This window comes from Cucurbita pepo, chromosome 18, assembly GCF_057944985.1.
Source record: "Cucurbita pepo subsp. pepo isolate OVF chromosome 18, ASM5794498v1, whole genome shotgun sequence".
In the NCBI taxonomy this organism is placed as follows: Eukaryota; Viridiplantae; Streptophyta; class Magnoliopsida; order Cucurbitales; family Cucurbitaceae; genus Cucurbita; species Cucurbita pepo.
In genome coordinates, this window is record NC_141815.1 from 11,614,140 (window position 1) to 11,630,932 (window position 16,793).

Here is a 16,793-nt window from a genome sequence, read left to right on the forward strand (position 1 = left end):
CTCAAACTTTACCTTTTTTTTTTTTTTTTGGCTTCTTCTTCTTTCTCTAACCGAAATATATTCATTTTTTCGTTTTAAATTTCACCATTTTTGTATACGATACCTCGTCAAATTCTAACCTAAACTTTGATCTGTTGAGCAAATAGATGGATTTTGATTCAAAATTTTGAGTTTGAATGCGCGATTCAATATACTGTAAACTGAACTTCTACTTTCCACAATGGTATGATATTGTCCACTTTGAGCATAAGCTCTCATGGCTTTCCTTTAGGCTTCCCCAAAAGGTCTCGTATCAATAGGGTTAGTATTCCTCACTTATAAACCCGTGATCATTTCCTAAATTAGCCGATGTGGGACTTTCATCATCCAACAAGGAGAATCGAACCTTCTCTTATAAAAGTGTGAAAACACTCTTTAATATAAGTGTTTTTAAAGTGTGAGGCTAATGACAATACGTAAGAGGTTAAAGTGGACAATATTTTGACTTCACTGTTACAAATAGTATCAGAGTAAGACATTGAACGATATTGTTCCCAAGGGGATGGACTCACTAGCCAAATGGTATCAGAGCCAGATACACCAAGTGGGGTGCCAACGAAGATGTTGACGTCCAAGAGAGTGGATTGTGAGAACACAGGTCGATTCAAAAAGATAACGAAACATTCCTTTTTGCATACACGTTATTAATGTTATCTTCCTATCTGGCTAGGGCTCCGAGTGGGACCCTTAACCAACCCATCATTTTTTATGGGTCAATTGAAACCCACTAATTTCATTTATTATTTGTTTGTTAGGTCAAACGCAAGTTCCAATATTTAAAATATTAAAGTACAAAATAATTTAAATGTAAATAAAAGGAAAAAACCGAATATTTCCAATAAGATTCCAATCGAAGTTGTTGTTTTTTTAAATTTGGTAACATTTTTCTTGACATATATATAATTTCACGTGTAAATATTAATTATTTATAGAAAATAATTTTAAAAAAATGGCTATAATACTGTTTTTTTCTATTTTAATTTGGTATTTTCAAATGTCTAAATTTAATTACATATTTTTAATAAATCACCATTAAATTTTTAAAGGAAAAATCTATTACTTTCTCTATAAATTTTGAAATAAATTATCTAGTTTAAATATTTTATAATTGCATTATATATATATATATATATATATATAAAGTTTAATTTTTAAATAAGTAAAAATAGGAATCAGAAATAGTAATATGAATATTATAAGTTTATAATAATAATAATAATAATTATCTAATCTGCGAACTCCAATCCATCAACATTTGGTATCTCTTCACAAATCTCAAGGAGCTCTCTTTCAAATAAAATAAATTAAAGAAAGAAAAAAACCGAACTGAGAATAATAATTAATATTGCATATAGTGTCCTCATCTTATGTTTTACAGCTGGCACAATATTTAATTCTTCACCTCAATTATTCTAAATCCACACTCCAAATGTTGTACGTCTTCAAATTACTTTATTGTTTTAATTTTATATTTATAAGTTAAACTCCTTAATTTTATAAAGTTGGAATTAAATAAATAAATAAAAGAGTGGTACGAAATTAATGGAGTATAAAATTTCAAGTTTTTATTTTTTATTTTTTTATTTTTAAAAAGGAATTGAAGCGTTCTTTATATATAATATTAAATATTGATGACGTCTTTGTAGCTCGTTGGATTATAAATTAGTATCGAAAATATATAGTTTATATGGGTTGAAATATATTTAATTATTAAAATATTAAATTTTCCGTTTTAGTTCTTCTAACTAATATTGGTAATAAAAAACTAAAAATCAATCTAAATAATAAGTTCCGAACGAAAGGATCAAAGTAATATTTTATCTACCTTAATTATTTTAAAATTTCAGCTAACACGTGCGGTATTTCTCCCACGTGCTAATAAACTTTGACCACACCAACGATCCAACGGCTGGTGATGGAGCCAATCTCATGGCGCGCGTACGGCGCCAAAAAATATGAAAGAGACCGAATTGACGATTTTAGGGCTCCCTCAGGCACGTAATTATGTGATTCGATAAGGGTAATTTGGTAAAATCGTATAAGAGAAGGATTTTATTTGCCTCTCAAATTCTTCACTTCGTCTTCTGCATCTAAATTTCCGTCGTGAAATCTCTGGAAAAGTCTCAAGAGTGGGCGATTCCGAGGTATTTTTTCTGTTTATCTTTACATTAAAGAAAACATTGCTTGTTTCCTTCGCCTTTGATTCTTTTCCTCTATCCGGAATGTTTGATTCTGTTTGTCTTTTTCGTTTTCGAAGTTCAATCTTGTTGGTTAATGGATGTTTAGATATCGACGGCATTGGAGACGGTTTATGCGGAAGTATACCGCAATGTAGCAAAAGAAGCGGCGGCGCAGATAATGGTTTCGTGGACTAAAGGTATTCTGGTGTTGATTTTCGTGAAAATATTGTTCGGAGTTCCTTTTTCTTTCTTCTTTTACACCGTGCATTGCTTAGAAGAGATCGTTTGTTTAGCACCGATCATTGTGATCCTTGTGTTATACTCGACAATTTTTCTATTATAATTTACTCTATTACAGCTGTGCCGCTTAGTTTCAGTTAGTTTGCTACATTTTAAGCCAGTGAGAACATTCTTTTACAATTTATAAAATCAAATACTCTCAAGTTATTTAGTTAGTAAACGATTCTAATTCAAACCTTTAGTTCTGTCTTCCTTCAGCATTGTTTTCCTTTACGAGACGAACAACCGTAGAGTTGTAATTTTCTTCCATTGCAGGTTGGAGAAAGCGAGATGCGATAACTTTGGGCTCAGATTCGAGAAGCAGAAGTTGTAGCGAAGGTCAAAGATATTGGATAAGAGTTGCGAGAAATTCAGGATAGATTGGATAAAGTAATGAACAGGAATCAACATACGTAAATGAGAAAAATTAGCAGGACATATTGCTACTAAGAAAGACATGACATTACAGCCTCTGAACTCTCTTGTTTATGGTGAGTCCACGGTTATTTTAAGTGGTTCTCCTCTGGAACATCAGCTCATTTCTTGTGAAATGGACATGTCAGTTAAGTGCAAGCTTAAAAGCACCAGTGATACTGACTTTGCCTTCATTGAAAGAAGAGGCAAAGAATCAGAACCTTTAAAATGGATGCCTCGCATGAAATACATGAGAAGACCTAAGCGACATGACCAAACGTGTGTGTTGATAATAATTTGAAAGTGGTGCAGACAGATTATACTGTTATCAGAGTGACTTTTCAGAAAATGAAAAGAATACTGAAACATAGGATAAAATATTCTCTTCCAAACAGGTCATTTTTTTCAGTGGCTATCAGAATTATACGGAGTATCAGTCTTTCATTTCTCCAAAATTCCATTATTAACAGTGGAAAGCCACCAGATGATTCCTTCTTGATGATGATCACGATAATGATACTCAGAAGAACGGAACTAGAGAAGATAAAATTATCGACAGGATTTGCACAATACCTTCAACAGATGAAAAGTTGCATTTTCCATGGGAGATGAAAAGGCTGAAGCAATACATATACCTTCTGCTAAGAAGATTTCGGACGTATCGAAAATATGCAGGTGAAGGTAACAGTATTATGCCAGTTTCCAGAACATGGAGAAGTTACAGAAAAGAAGAGCTCTCCAAACTCCAAAGCATGTTCTTCACTAGTGAGGCCATGGACACACATCCTGCACCGGTTCTTCATTGATCTGGAATTCCGTTTGTAGACAACTCTAATCAACCTGGAGAGAGTTTACCAATCATGAATGAAATTGGTAGTCAGAAACATTGTTTAATTCCGTTAAATTTTAGTGTTCTATCGGAAAAGGATGAAGTGTTTGCAACACATGAAGATGCTGAAAGTGATATTGGAATGCATGCTTCTCAACAAATGACGATGTGGTCGTAGTTGAGTTGGACACGCGCAGCCCGGAAATTTTGTCCTTCAACCTTTTGACTCCGGCTTGCGGAAGTGATACCGAAACTGTTAAAGGCTTGTTATCTTAGTTTGAAAGGTCTGCTTCTGATTTGCATGATGACTCCCACAGGCAACCTATAAATATTTACGTTCTTAAGCACGCAATTTGTAGAAAGCACAAAGACTTGCCAGTTAATTCAGACGGTAATTCATCTCGTAACGAGAGCATTTAAAGAGGAATGAGGAGCAAAGGAATGGTTTTGAAGAGACTTAAAATTGAAGCTTCATGGTTGAATTATCTAAAGATAGTCGGCAACCAGCACATTTTGCACATCAGGTTGGTTATTTATCGTTTTTGAAAATTTATTGCGCCACTACAATTTATTACCTCAAAGCTATATATTGAGTTATTAATATAATATGAAACTTGATGTCGCTGGAAACCACTTGAATACTGAGCTGGAAATATGCTCTTCCTAATTGGGTGCCACGAATGGAATGAACTGTCCATTATCAGCACGATGAAACTTATGAGCCTTACAGACCATTTTGTTTTTACTTTGAGTCTCTAGTCAAATTATCTCAACACACTCTCGCACAAAAAATCTGTTGCTCATTAGATAATTTGGCCACGTTCGGACCTTTTCTTAAATTTATTCACCTCGTCGGATTATTTTGATCCATCATCATCATAAGTCAGCATTCCGTTCAATTTTTTGGGACAAAACTTGGTGGACACGCTCCAAAGTTGGATTTTGCTTAATTAGAAACATGCAACACTTGGGAATTAGAAACTCCAGGTTGTGAATTTATAGTGTCGCAGTGAATTCTAAATGGTCTTTTAATCATCGTGTTTAAATCTTGAAGGTAACTGTATTCAATAATTGTAGCTATCTGTAGCTGTTTCTCCCTTTTCTATCATTAGGACAGAGCTTTTTTTCCTCCCACCCCCCGAGTTTTTGAATCCGCAACGAGACCACCCTTCCAATCGCATTGCTAAATTATCCGTCAAATGGGGGTTGAAAACTTTCAAACTTCGTTTTCGATAGCTTGCTTACCTTCTTTATGTCTATCTTCCAATTCCGATGAGCGTGGGGACTTACATTGGAAAGGAAAAAGAGGACTTCTCTTGGAGGGTGGTGAGAAGTGGGAATGGCTACCCATATATAGTCAACTGGATTGAGTTTTAAAAAAAAAAGGTACTCAGCTTTTATTTATAGGTGGTTTAAAGTCATCTCATATTCTCATGCTTGTATGGGAAAGAGAGGTAGTGGACAACAAGAGAACCGAAGAAAGGAAGCAGTCATTGCCCTTGGTGGAAATTTTCGAAAACCAAAGGTCTAGTTGAAGATATTTCTTCTGTCAGACTTGATAAATGCATTAATAAATCTTTCTGGAAAAAATTATAGGTGGTTTTAGTAGCAGAGGTTTCAATACAGAAATTACTTAGTTCCGCTGTAGAACTCTAATCGGATGCTACGATTACTTAGTTCTAGGAGAAAACTGCTATATCCCAGAAAATTTGAACAGGAGGAATTTGAGGAAGTTGGAGATTAAGGAATTTTGCTGCATATTGGAGCTGTTAAAGGCTATGGTCCAAGGTGATATGAGGAGGTTATCTTTTATTAATTTACTTTTCTCAAGATTAACAGCTACCATTGCCTTGCTCCTCCAAAATCTAGCACTCTCAATTTGGAAAGGTGGGAGTGTTAAAGTTTTCTATTGGGCAATGTTTATTGACTCTTGAACGGCTACACAATGGAGGGACTATAAGGAAGTTGTCCATTAATGGCCTTACAATCAAGTGGTGCTTCTCTATATAGGAAAGTAGAGAAACACAAAGCCATTTACTAGTTTCTTCTCCTCCTTCAGCATAGGAAATCTCTTTTTCCTTTCGGTTGACTTATCTTGGGCTCTTTATTTCTCTGTTGAGGATAGTTTGATGTTGCTTCTGTGTGGAACCAACTTCAAATGAAAGACAGAGATTATATGGAGGAATGCCCTCAGAGCAATTACTAGGAGTTAATGGCTTGAAAGAAATTATTTGATTTACCATGATAGGTATAGATTCTATAAATTGGCAACATTTCAATGTTCCTCCTAGTTTTCCTATTCCCTTTTCAATTGTTCCTGTGACTAAATCTCCACTTTGTGATTAACTCTAATTAGGATGACTTTTTTTTTTTTTTTTGTAAATCCCTTATGGGGGAAGAAACTAATTATCCTTTTTTTTATCTAAACTTTTCTTTATTTTTTTCATCTCAGCCTTTTGGTTAACTTTTCTTTAACGTCTCTCTGCCTTTTCCCTCATTGTGTCCCTCTTTAAAGAATTGAAGATATAAACTGCCCACTATAGCTTTTTAGCTGTCAAAAGTGTAGTTTTCTTGTGTTAAGAAATTGGTAAAAGTTTTTGGGAATTTTTCTTTAGTTTCAGATTTGACGCCTTTGTGCAAGTAAGAAGACAAGAGTGCAAGATCACAGGTTAGAATTAGAGTGTATTTGACAATTCTTTTAAATTAGTGAAAGTTTCTTTTAACTAATTACTAATAGTACTCTTCATTTTTTTCATTACATTTGACTGTATAGTGAAAAATACATTTACAAGTTTTAATTCCTTAACAAGTATGAAAATAGTGCATTTAAAAATATTACTTTCATGTGTTAGAATAGAATCTTTTCATAGAACATCACGAAAGATGAAACTTAAGGAAGGTAATAATTTTTTATGAGTGGTCGAACTTTTCAGCCTAAAGTGAGCATCTTTCCCCCGTTTGGCGGCAAAGTTAGTGGCAGACCACAAGGCCTTCAAAATATTGTCCGTAGAGCATGCCTCTGCAATTGCCTTGTGTTCTTTTATTTCACGGATCATTGCTGCTCTCTTATTACAGAAATGGTGGTAAGTAGTTTTTACCTTTAATCATGCGTTATGGAAACTTTACTTTTTTGCTTTCTGACATCTCATTTTTTAACCCTGACTTGCAATTAGATGAATTTATAGACTTATAGTTACTTAAATTTTCTCTGACTTGTTTTTTTTATTATTATTTTTTTATTTGAATTGGAAATGGTTAGGATATTATTGTAGCGTAATGTAAAATTTTGATTGATAAGTTGCATACTTTAAATTGAATAGTTCAACTTGAAGGTGAAGAAACAATATAATTTTCTCTGAAATGTTATGGATCTAAAAATGCTGATCATGTGGCTGAGCTGTAGGATCTGAATATGAAGATTGGTTTCTTGTTTTTTTGCAGTAGGTTTCTTTAATATAGCGTATGTTAGTTAAAAACCTACGTATGAACCAGAGGTGTGAGGCCTTATCCCTATGCAACTGCCTTCCCATTATATTTCTGAAATGTTTATGAATTGGGTGCATTGCGTATCATGACAGAATAGCATTGTATTGACGAAGTCAGTCACTGTAGGCGAGAATAGGGAAGAAATGATTTGAACCAAGGTAAAATGGTAAGTTACATTTGATGTTCCTTCAAATTTTGGGTTAAAATTTAATAATTTTATATTATTTATATCTTGTGTGGATTTTCCCTCCTTTTTTCTCTAAAAATAAAAAAATAATAAAAAAAATAAAAAAATCTCTCACTATCTTTCATTCTCCCCAAAAACCTTTATATTAAACCATTTCTCCAAGCTCCGAAACGTAACTACTACCAGCATATTTTGAAATTTAGGGCCAAACAGAATTGTAATCAAATCCTCAACGCCATAGATTGTATTGTATAGGCTGCTTGTTGAAAAGGGTTATTTAATGTGGGGGGCGAATGCGAACCGAAAGGGAAAACTTTCGTGGGGGGAAATGAAACTTGTGAAGGAATCGCATATTGTTCGCGAATGTGAAAGAAATCATTTAAGAACTTTCTGACAGCTAGTTCTAGGCCAGATGGTTGGTAGTGCGGTACGGTACATAACTGGATAAGGATGGGAGAGGAAAGACATCCCAACTTTTTTTTAGGTTGGTTTTAAATGAAGACCTGAATATGTGTGCCATTCATTGATGGATTTGAGACACGGTTGTGGGTGAAACCATCTTTTAAGAGTTTTTTGGATTAATTTTTAATTGTTTACAAATATTGTTTTTCCACTCAAACATATTTTTTAAACACTAAAAAATAGAGACTTCAAACATAACCAACTTTAATTGTATTCCAGTATTACTAGAGTAACGATATACCGTCTGACATATTAGTATTCTAGTTTAATAATTAGAAATTTATATGCTGTGTTTGAATATAAGCGTTACAACTGTAAGTAATAATTAAAAAGGTTAGATATCTAATAATTGTAATTTTCACTGGCATCTAACGGTTGATATTACTTGGGGTTAAGATTTCGAATGATAGGTGGAAATGGGAAAAGCAGTACATCCTCTCATCTTTTCAGATCAGTTTGATGTGACACGACAAGTGCGGAAGACTTCAAACTCAAATTTTGTAATGTAAATGAATGTATGTAACGTGTACTATACTATTATGTGAATCTATAAAATTAGAGGGCGGAATTTGTGACTAAATATAAGCATGTATGCAAATACAAATTTGAAGAAATCGTAATCCATAGTGTCTTGATTAGATGTTGAGAGAATTAAAACTAAAATGATCAGAATGATTAAATGCATTATGACATTTGCTATTACCTTTTTCTTTATAGGTCTCGAATTACTCCACCATTATACTGTAATATAAAATTTTCAATGCACGTATAAAAGGCTAAAAATTATAGAAAAACATCATAATCATCACCCAGATATTTGTACTCTTTTTCACTTCAAGAAATGTTTCAACCAACTGAAGAGACCTCGTCACCCCCCGGAGAGTAAGTGTAAAGGGAAGTGAAAAGGCCTTGTCTTCTGGTTCCTATGTACATATCAATAATCACCCTCTCTATATTAGGATATTTGGCATTTCGGTAATATACTCCTTTTTTTTTTTTTTCCAATTTCAATCAAATTCCAAAAAAAAAAAGGTAATAAAAGAAAAAGGATAAACTTAACTTGACAGCTCACTCAAATTTTTTAGGACTTCTCACTGAAATTTTTCAGATCACTTGGTTTAGACATACCAGAGAATATTTTAAATCCAAAACGGAATTCATTACCTCATGGTAGTTGCTTTCTGCATCACTTGAGAGTTCCAAAGGAATGCTTTAGATTCCCATGGCAAAGGCATGAGAAAATCCATAGCAGTAAGCCTGTAACAAAAAAGAACAAAAATGGTTTGAAGTTTAGTAAATACTATATCCGGTCATCTCGCACAAGTGGCAAGCAGCCATGGTAAGGAGCTACACATGATGTGGGAAGGAAAGAAAAGATGGAAAAGAGCGAGCAAATTAAGTTCAGAAATTACTCTTTAGTACCTTCTGATCCAATTGTTCAAGGAAGTGCCGCATTTGAGACAACCCTGGGTTCACCTTGTCTCAAAGCCAATGGATTCACCATAAAGCCACCCCTTCGCTGGACCTGAAACCTATGGTTCTCTGGAGTCATAAATCCAGCATCCACATTAGCTCCATGGGGATCACCTGATCTGCTGCGCATTGGAGCCAATGGAGTTGCACCAATGGGAGTTGAGAACTTTGATGATGAGTGTCTGCCGTCTGCTCTTTTCCAGAACCTTGAGCTCAAAAAATCAGCTCCGGGTAGCAGGCAGCATGTAGTTGTGGGGGTGTTAGCATAAGACATCCTTCCACTTGATACAGCCAGATCATATGAGATCTCATCCAAGGCCCGTTCCAGACCATGCACACGCGTCTCCAAGGATCGCATTCCGTTTTGTGAACTCCCAATGAAGTTCTAAATGGTAGATAAGACAAAAACACAGGTGAGATAGATAAAATTTGAAGACTGTATCGCGACGAGTGATCAGTATATTGAACATTGCAAATAATCAAGCGCTAACAGTAACAGATAACGCAATTTTGAAGAGGGGCAGTAATTTGTAATTCAATAAAATAAATAAATACTTTCTGCAATATGCGTGACTGGCAGGAAATTGTAGTGATTTATAAACTGAGACAAGCAGCTGAAATAATAGTAGTCGAAATTATGATTTATCTCTAAAGCTTCGGTGGCAGGATGAGGTCAAACCATCTTGGAAGACTGGATCGTGTATGTACTCTAGAGTTCACATATCTCATATAGGAACAACCTTGTTCGATCCATGTACTATGTTGCTAGAAGATTTCATTTGGATTCCATGTTCTACGTGCTTGTTGCAGTCTATGTCGCTAGAAGATTTTGTTGCAGACTAAATGCCAATCTGATTATAGGAAGGGCACTAGAGTGTATTTGATATTCCAGTATTCTAATGGTTCTAATTTCCTAGGAGCGATCTATAATATTGAAGCATGCATTTGCGTCTGAAGATTTATCAACTTAACTGAGGACATGAATCAAGCATGAAGAAATGAAAATAAATTCAACTTCCAGACTAAGTGCAGTTTGATTTGGTACCAACCTGGAGGATATCTAGAAGACTCGATTGCTGCTTTTCTATTTGATTAAGCTGGTTACGGATCAAATGCAATTCTTCAGAGTCTTTGTGGTTCCTGTGCAGATCGTCGGTTGCATTACTTGCTACAACAGTCGACTCATGGCCCTCATCCGGACAAGGAACTACGCGAGATACAGACCTGAGCCCACCGAATTTAATCATCTTATCGTCAGAAATCTTATTGAAGAGTGCCCGTCTTGTTTCTGGTTTCGTAATCTTGGTGTTTTCACTAATCCTTCTATCCGGAATGTTTTCATCTCTTTCCTTCAGTTCTCCTGAGGGAGATTTCCTAGCAGAGACTTCTACTTTCCAGTCCAGACGCTTTTTACGCTCAACCTTTTGGAGCATTGACAAACTAGCTTTCTTGTCACCAGCGCTCAAAGGGCTTCTCCTTCTCGCTGTCATCGCAGGTGAGGCATCTGGCGGAGTAGACCTGCAAACTGAGCTGGCGTTCTTCCTCGGGGTAGGAGAGTCAAGACGAGCAGAAGAATTATTCTTGGATCCAGGTGGATAACGTCCATCACTTGCGATTTCTAAAACAGAATAAAATACCAAAATGGAAGAGATCACAAGGCTGTCAACAATTTCACCAGATAAGAAGGAAATTAGCAAAACATTCACTGAATATAATGACAAAACATGCTACCTTTCGAGGAAGCTTGGGAATAAGCTGGCGCAGACGCCTCATCCGAGAGATCAGGAATCTGCTTCCATGCCTCGAGCATCTGATTCATTACCTCCCGTACAGCCTTAACCTATAACACAATGGTTAGAAAAACAATATCAAATATCGGAAATCGATTCATATATTATATTCTTAAAACCATTAAAAACTGAAACCTTATCGAATCGCCTACTCTCGAACGTTTTCAAGCAACCAGCCTTGAACTCCGCCAGAGCATCCCTCTCCAAGACTGCTAGCTTACCGAGCGCCTCCGCGGCAGATTTTCTCGCCGCCCAATCCTCACTGCTAAGGAATGCAACCAAGCACGGGACAAAATTTTTCAGAGCTCCGTTACCGAAAGCTCCGTCAACTCCAATAACACTCCCGATCAATGTCAAGAGAGCCGGCTTTGCTTTGAAACTATCGCATTTCAAAAGCTTCTCGAACCTCGGCAAAAGCTTGCCGAGCTTAACCGGATCCGGATCCGGTGCAGCATCAATTGCCGAAGCCAAACACAGAGCCGCTCCGATCTGCGAATTAGAATCTTGCTCCGTGAAAAGCGAATCAGTTAAAGGCTTCAAAAACGTCGAAAACGGCGATTTGGTAACACTGGAAGCTAATGTCGCTACAGAGTTAACGCACGCGGATCGAACCGACGAATCAGGATCGCGGAACCGGCGTGTGATATTTGAGAGAATCTTCGAGAGGTATGGAGAAAGAGAATTTCCATGAGTCTCTGACAGAACAGCAAAGAGGCGAATGCATTGCTTCCTCACCAGCGATTTATCCGAAGCATCAGTGGAGTATATACATGAAAGGAAAACCGGTAAGGAATTCGCGTCAAGACTCTGAGCAATAGATTCAAGGTCGGATGCAGCAAGGGAGTAGGTATCTCGGTCGGAGAGCTTGGTGAGGCACGAGAGAATCCGAAGCTTCAAGCTCTGCGGCGCAGAGGCAGAGAGAGCCATGGCGAGAAGAACTGTAGTCGGAGGCAGAGTCAGAGCTGAGGCGGCGACGGCAACATTGCCGGAAGGAAATCGAACAACCAGTACAGAGTTTTCCCGCGGGGAGATAGGGAAGAAGATGAGAGAAAACTGGTTTAGTGTTTTAAACTGTTGAGAACTGTGAGGGAGATTATGCCGGTGATGAAAATAAAATTTATAGATCTCATATAAATAAATACATAAAATTAATCATCGCTTATACGCTGGTCCCCCTCATATCTACATTTATTTCTCTCCCAACCTTCCTTTTCTTTTTGCACTAAAATAAATAAATAAATAAAGGTGAGAAATTAGTAATAAATAAATAAATAAATAAAGGTAAAAAATAAGTAAATTCGGGGTGCGGGGAACATGTGAAGACCTGTAAAATTAAAAGGAAAAACTTCAATTGACCATAATTTTTAAGGACGCGTGTCACCCAACAATTGGCCCTTTGCATCACCCGCTGGCGACGACCAACCTACTTTAATCATTTCACTGTTTGCTTCATCCATAATTTTTCGGCGTAGTATTTATATAGTCTTGTGCGTATTAAATTTTCATTTGAAATAATTAAATAAATACTTAATTCAACCAAATAACAATTATTTTGTATTATTTATATGAATTATTTCAAATACATTCAATCTATCTTTAATCATACCTTATTATACGGCCAATACAATAATATTAATATCATTTCATTATTGTTTTTATTATTAAAAAAAAAATCATTAAATTACAAATCCAATCTGTATTTATTTGGTTTTAAAATTTTTATTTAGTTCATAGTTTTAATAAAAATTTATTATTATTTTCGTGTGAATTTAAAAATTTTACCTTTAACAAGCCATCTAATATCTACACAAATAAAAAAAAATATATATATATATATTTTGTAACGCCCCATATTCAGATACTGGACGTTTTGCATGGTTTTCATTATTTCTGCTAGCGGTGGATCTATGGTGTTTCAAATGGTATCAGAGCCAAACACCGGACAATGTGTCAGCCTTCTTGGGGGGGGGAGGGGGGGAGGGGGGTAAATACAAGACGGTGTGCTAGTAAGGACGCTGGGCCCAAAGGAGGGTGGATTTAGGGGCGATCCCACATCGATTGGATGAAAGAAAGAGTGCTAGCGATGACGCTGGGCCCAAAGATGGGTGGATTGTGATGTCCCACATTGGTTGGGGAGGAGAACAAATCACCCTTTACAAGGTGTGGAAACCTTCCCCTAGTAGACGCATTTTAAAGTCTCGAGGAGAAGCGCGAAAGGGAAAATCCAAAGAGGCCAATATCTGCGGGTGGGAATGTGCAAATATAAAAATTAAGAATGCTAAATATATTATTTGGATTAGAAATTAAACATTAATTTAAATTGGACAAAAATCTCATACAAATTGGATTTCCATTGCTTATATATAATAAAACTAAAAGGCTATCTTTTGTTTCCTTTTGGAGATGAAATGACTCAACTAAATAATATTTCTTATTATATTTTAAGTATGATAGCTTTTGTCACCATAATATCTCAAACTTATATAGTTTTTTTTTTATTATTATTTACATAAAATATAACATAAGCTTTAAAAACAAGGCTTCCGAATATCATATGTATAGGTTTAAAATTTTCATTTTTAAATATTTTGTCGAATAAAAATATAATAATAATATATAATTTCAATTACGTTAAAACATATTAATTTATTGAATTAATTAGTATGGAGATTTACAGTTTAAGCTAAAATGAAAGGAGTAAACCTATTAATGAAACTTAAAGAAAGCATAAAATTAATGGGTTAATTAAATTAATGAATTACAAATTACGAAAATGCCATTTGGGTTTTTTAGGAATTTTTTGCTTTCCATTTCTTACTCCCAATTGACTCCACCCATCTCTCATTTTGGTTTGCCTTTCACTATCATCCTAAAAAGGACAAGAAAATAATAATAAAATTAAAAAATATATACCAAAATTCTCGTTCTCTAATTATATAATTTCAACGTCATAGATCTCTTTTGAATAATAGACCTTTTTTAGATGCTAATGCTATGGATCGTGAAAGTCATACATTTAATAAATAATAATTTAGTTTCTATATTTTACGCACGTAGATTAATAAATTGATTAGTTATCATTTTTTTATAAGCTATAGTAAAATTATTATATACTAAAGTTAAAAAATAAAATTGTTACAATTTCGTGGTACGTTAAATTTAATTTTATTTATTTATTTATTACGAGAATGAACACGTTGCTCCATCCCGTTGGTAGGGAGGTGTGAATGTGTGATTTGGTAGGTGAGAAAATACTTCATTTGTTTTTCCCTTCCCTTCCTTGAAATGATTTTGAGGTTGGTACCACACCAAATGCTTTTCAATCTCATCTCCATCAATCATATTTATAAAATAAAATTTTAAAAATAAAACAAAATTTAATAACTCCACCTCTTAAATTTTATTAAAATTAAATAAATTATTATTATTATTTTCAAATAAGAAAAGACTATATTAACCCATATGTGAACTAATTTAAGATTTATTGAAAACAAAAAGACAGGGATAAAATTTAAAAAGGTAGGGACCAAAATTAATCATTTAATTTTCAATCACTCCAAATAAAAATGATAATTTGATTTTGATGCCTGATATATGAATGATAACATCGTATTTTTAATAATAGATATATAATAAGTTTTTTTTTTTAATTGTGAATTAAATTAAAAATTTAAAGGCTAAAATTGGAATTATATTAATTTGAGAAATATAATATTAAAAAAAAAATAGGGAAAATTTAAAATTAGGAGAGGGCATAATAGCAAATGCGACAGCCTTCTCATATAGTCTTCTCTGTCGGTTGAATGACCAAAAGAGTTTGAATATCATTTTCTATCTTACTTTTTATTTTTTAATTTATTGTTTAACTATTTTCTTTTAAAGTTTAAAATACTTTTTCTCTTCACCTTAATTTGAAAACTTTATAATATAATGATTCAATTTATATACTTTCAAATTTATAATAATATAATTTAATAATATTTTAAATTTAATAAGTATATTTATAAACTAGATATAAAATTTCACCTTTTTAATAATTAAGCCAAATCCATTAATTCAAAGTACTTTCTAAGGTAGAGATTAAAAGTATTTTTTTAACATTTAAATTATTAACTTAATTATTGTTGTTATGGAGGATTAGATGATTGAATCATCAAGATTATAATATAATTAAGGTAATGAAATTGAGGAAAATGTGGGTAAGAGTTGAGGGACAAGCTTTTATTAGTGTGAATATGAGACTACATCCAACCAAAGAGAGTTGTAGCTCACCTTAATTCCCTCTACATTTAATTTATTAATTTCCTAATTTATTGCCAACATTTTCACTATTTAATCGTACCTAATTATCACACAAATTTATATTCAATATTTTTAGTTTAATTGGGGTTTTTTTCTTGACCTTTAATAGTCTGGGTCGAGTACGTGGGTGGGGACAGAAACAGAGAATATAATCTTTGTCCCCGACCCCATTTATAACGGGAGAAATCTCCCCCACTCCTTCTCTCGTAGCTTGTTTAAACGAGGAATCTCTACCTTTGGTACGGGTGGGCACAACCTTACGAGCTAAATGAGTGTTTATGACTTACCAATAATATATATAATGGATTAAAAAAATAATAAGAATTGGAATATAAATTCATATTAACAGAATTTAAAATATAATGCGAGATTTATAATCCAAAATAATATTTCCAATTGGTTATGCTTCTAGATCTATTAATTGGATAAGTAATGTGTATATATATATTATATATAATTGGAGTAACATGATAGTATGGGACTTTTATAGAATTTGTTTCCGAAATTCGTCAGGTTCCCAGAATTTTAGGCCCACCTCGCCACGTGGAGGGCTCCACGTTTTAGCTTCCAGGTGTACCGTTGTCACCATTAATTTATTTTTAAAATAAAATATAAGAATTTTATTTTTTATTAATTGACCAAATTTTCTCTCCTTTTTTTTTTATAATTATTTTGTCATTTTTCCTCTCATATTCCAAAAAAACGCAATGCGAAGTAAAAAATGAATTATAATAATTCCAAACATGGTCTTTGGAAATGTAAAAATAAAAAACAAAAATCAAATATGAACAAATGATTAACCCCACGTTATTTATTTATTATAGAATATTTCTCAATATCAAATATTTTAATTGTCTATTTTATATGGTGTACAGTTACCTTCTTTATTTAGAATTAAATTGGAGTCCATAATTTCGATATACTAAATATTGTAGTTAGTAACAGCTCAAGTCCAAGTCCAACTCTTGCGTCTAGCAGATATTGTCTTTGTTAGCCTTTCTCTTTTATACTTCCTCTCAATGTTTTTCAAAACTTTAATAGGGAGAGATTTCCACACCTACTTCGTTCTACTCTCCTATCAAGATGGGATCTCACATCTATCCCCCTTGAAAATCCAATCGTGATATAATTTGTAACAGCACAGCACAAGTCCACCCCTAATAGATATTGTCCACTTTAGCCGGTTACAGAAAGCTAACCCAAATTTGTTTTTGCCTAACCCTACCCTTTCAGGAATAATAAATATTCACTTAATTGACAAATATATGGTACTTGAAAAAACAAAAATTAAAAGAAATACCCAATAAAACAAAAAGGAATACTTGACTTTTAAATGCTTTATGTATGGGCAC

The 16,793-nt window shown here is 34.0% G+C and overlaps 1 protein-coding gene and 1 long non-coding RNA gene across 9 annotated transcripts; one reads left to right on the forward strand and one right to left on the reverse strand.

The window, feature by feature from the left end:
- The first annotated feature begins 2,129 nt into the window (after window positions 1-2,129).
- On the forward strand, window positions 2,130-8,529 carry LOC111780189 (uncharacterized). Of its 8 annotated transcripts, none has more exons than XR_002812813.2 (7): window positions 2,130-2,183; window positions 2,326-2,416; window positions 2,775-4,265; window positions 6,357-6,409; window positions 6,675-6,824; window positions 7,320-7,393; window positions 8,273-8,529. It is a non-coding gene; the product is annotated as an uncharacterized LOC111780189 (long non-coding RNA). The 8 variants fall into 8 exon arrangements; XR_015413588.1 differs by having other exon boundaries at window positions 7,325-7,393; XR_015413585.1 differs by having other exon boundaries at window positions 6,675-7,393.
- Window positions 8,530-8,675: 146 nt separating this feature from the next.
- On the reverse strand, window positions 8,676-12,239 carry LOC111780188 (TORTIFOLIA1-like protein 3). The gene is made up of 5 exons (XM_023660521.2): window positions 11,275-12,239; window positions 11,081-11,189; window positions 10,399-10,967; window positions 9,299-9,734; window positions 8,676-9,133 (listed from the first exon to the last, which is right to left on the reverse strand). The coding sequence occupies exons 1-4, from the start codon at window positions 12,064-12,066 to the stop codon at window positions 9,315-9,317; spliced, it is 1,890 nt and encodes a 629-aa protein (XP_023516289.1). The 5' UTR covers window positions 12,067-12,239; the 3' UTR covers window positions 8,676-9,133; window positions 9,299-9,314.
- Between the last annotated feature and the right edge of the window lie 4,554 nt (window positions 12,240-16,793).

Bases quoted from the DNA above. Each gene is read 5' to 3' on its own strand.
- LOC111780188 (XM_023660521.2), bottom strand. From the start codon at position 12,066: ATGGCTCTCTCTGCCTCTGCGCCGCAGAGCTTGAAGCTTCGGATTCTC. The intron at 11,190-11,274 runs GTTTCAGTTTTT...ATTGTGTTATAG, and splicing joins AGAGTAGGCGATTCGATAAG to GTTAAGGCTGTACGGGAGGT. The intron at 9,735-10,398 runs GTTGGTACCAAA...TCTACCATTTAG, and splicing joins GTCTTCTAGATATCCTCCAG to AACTTCATTGGGAGTTCACA.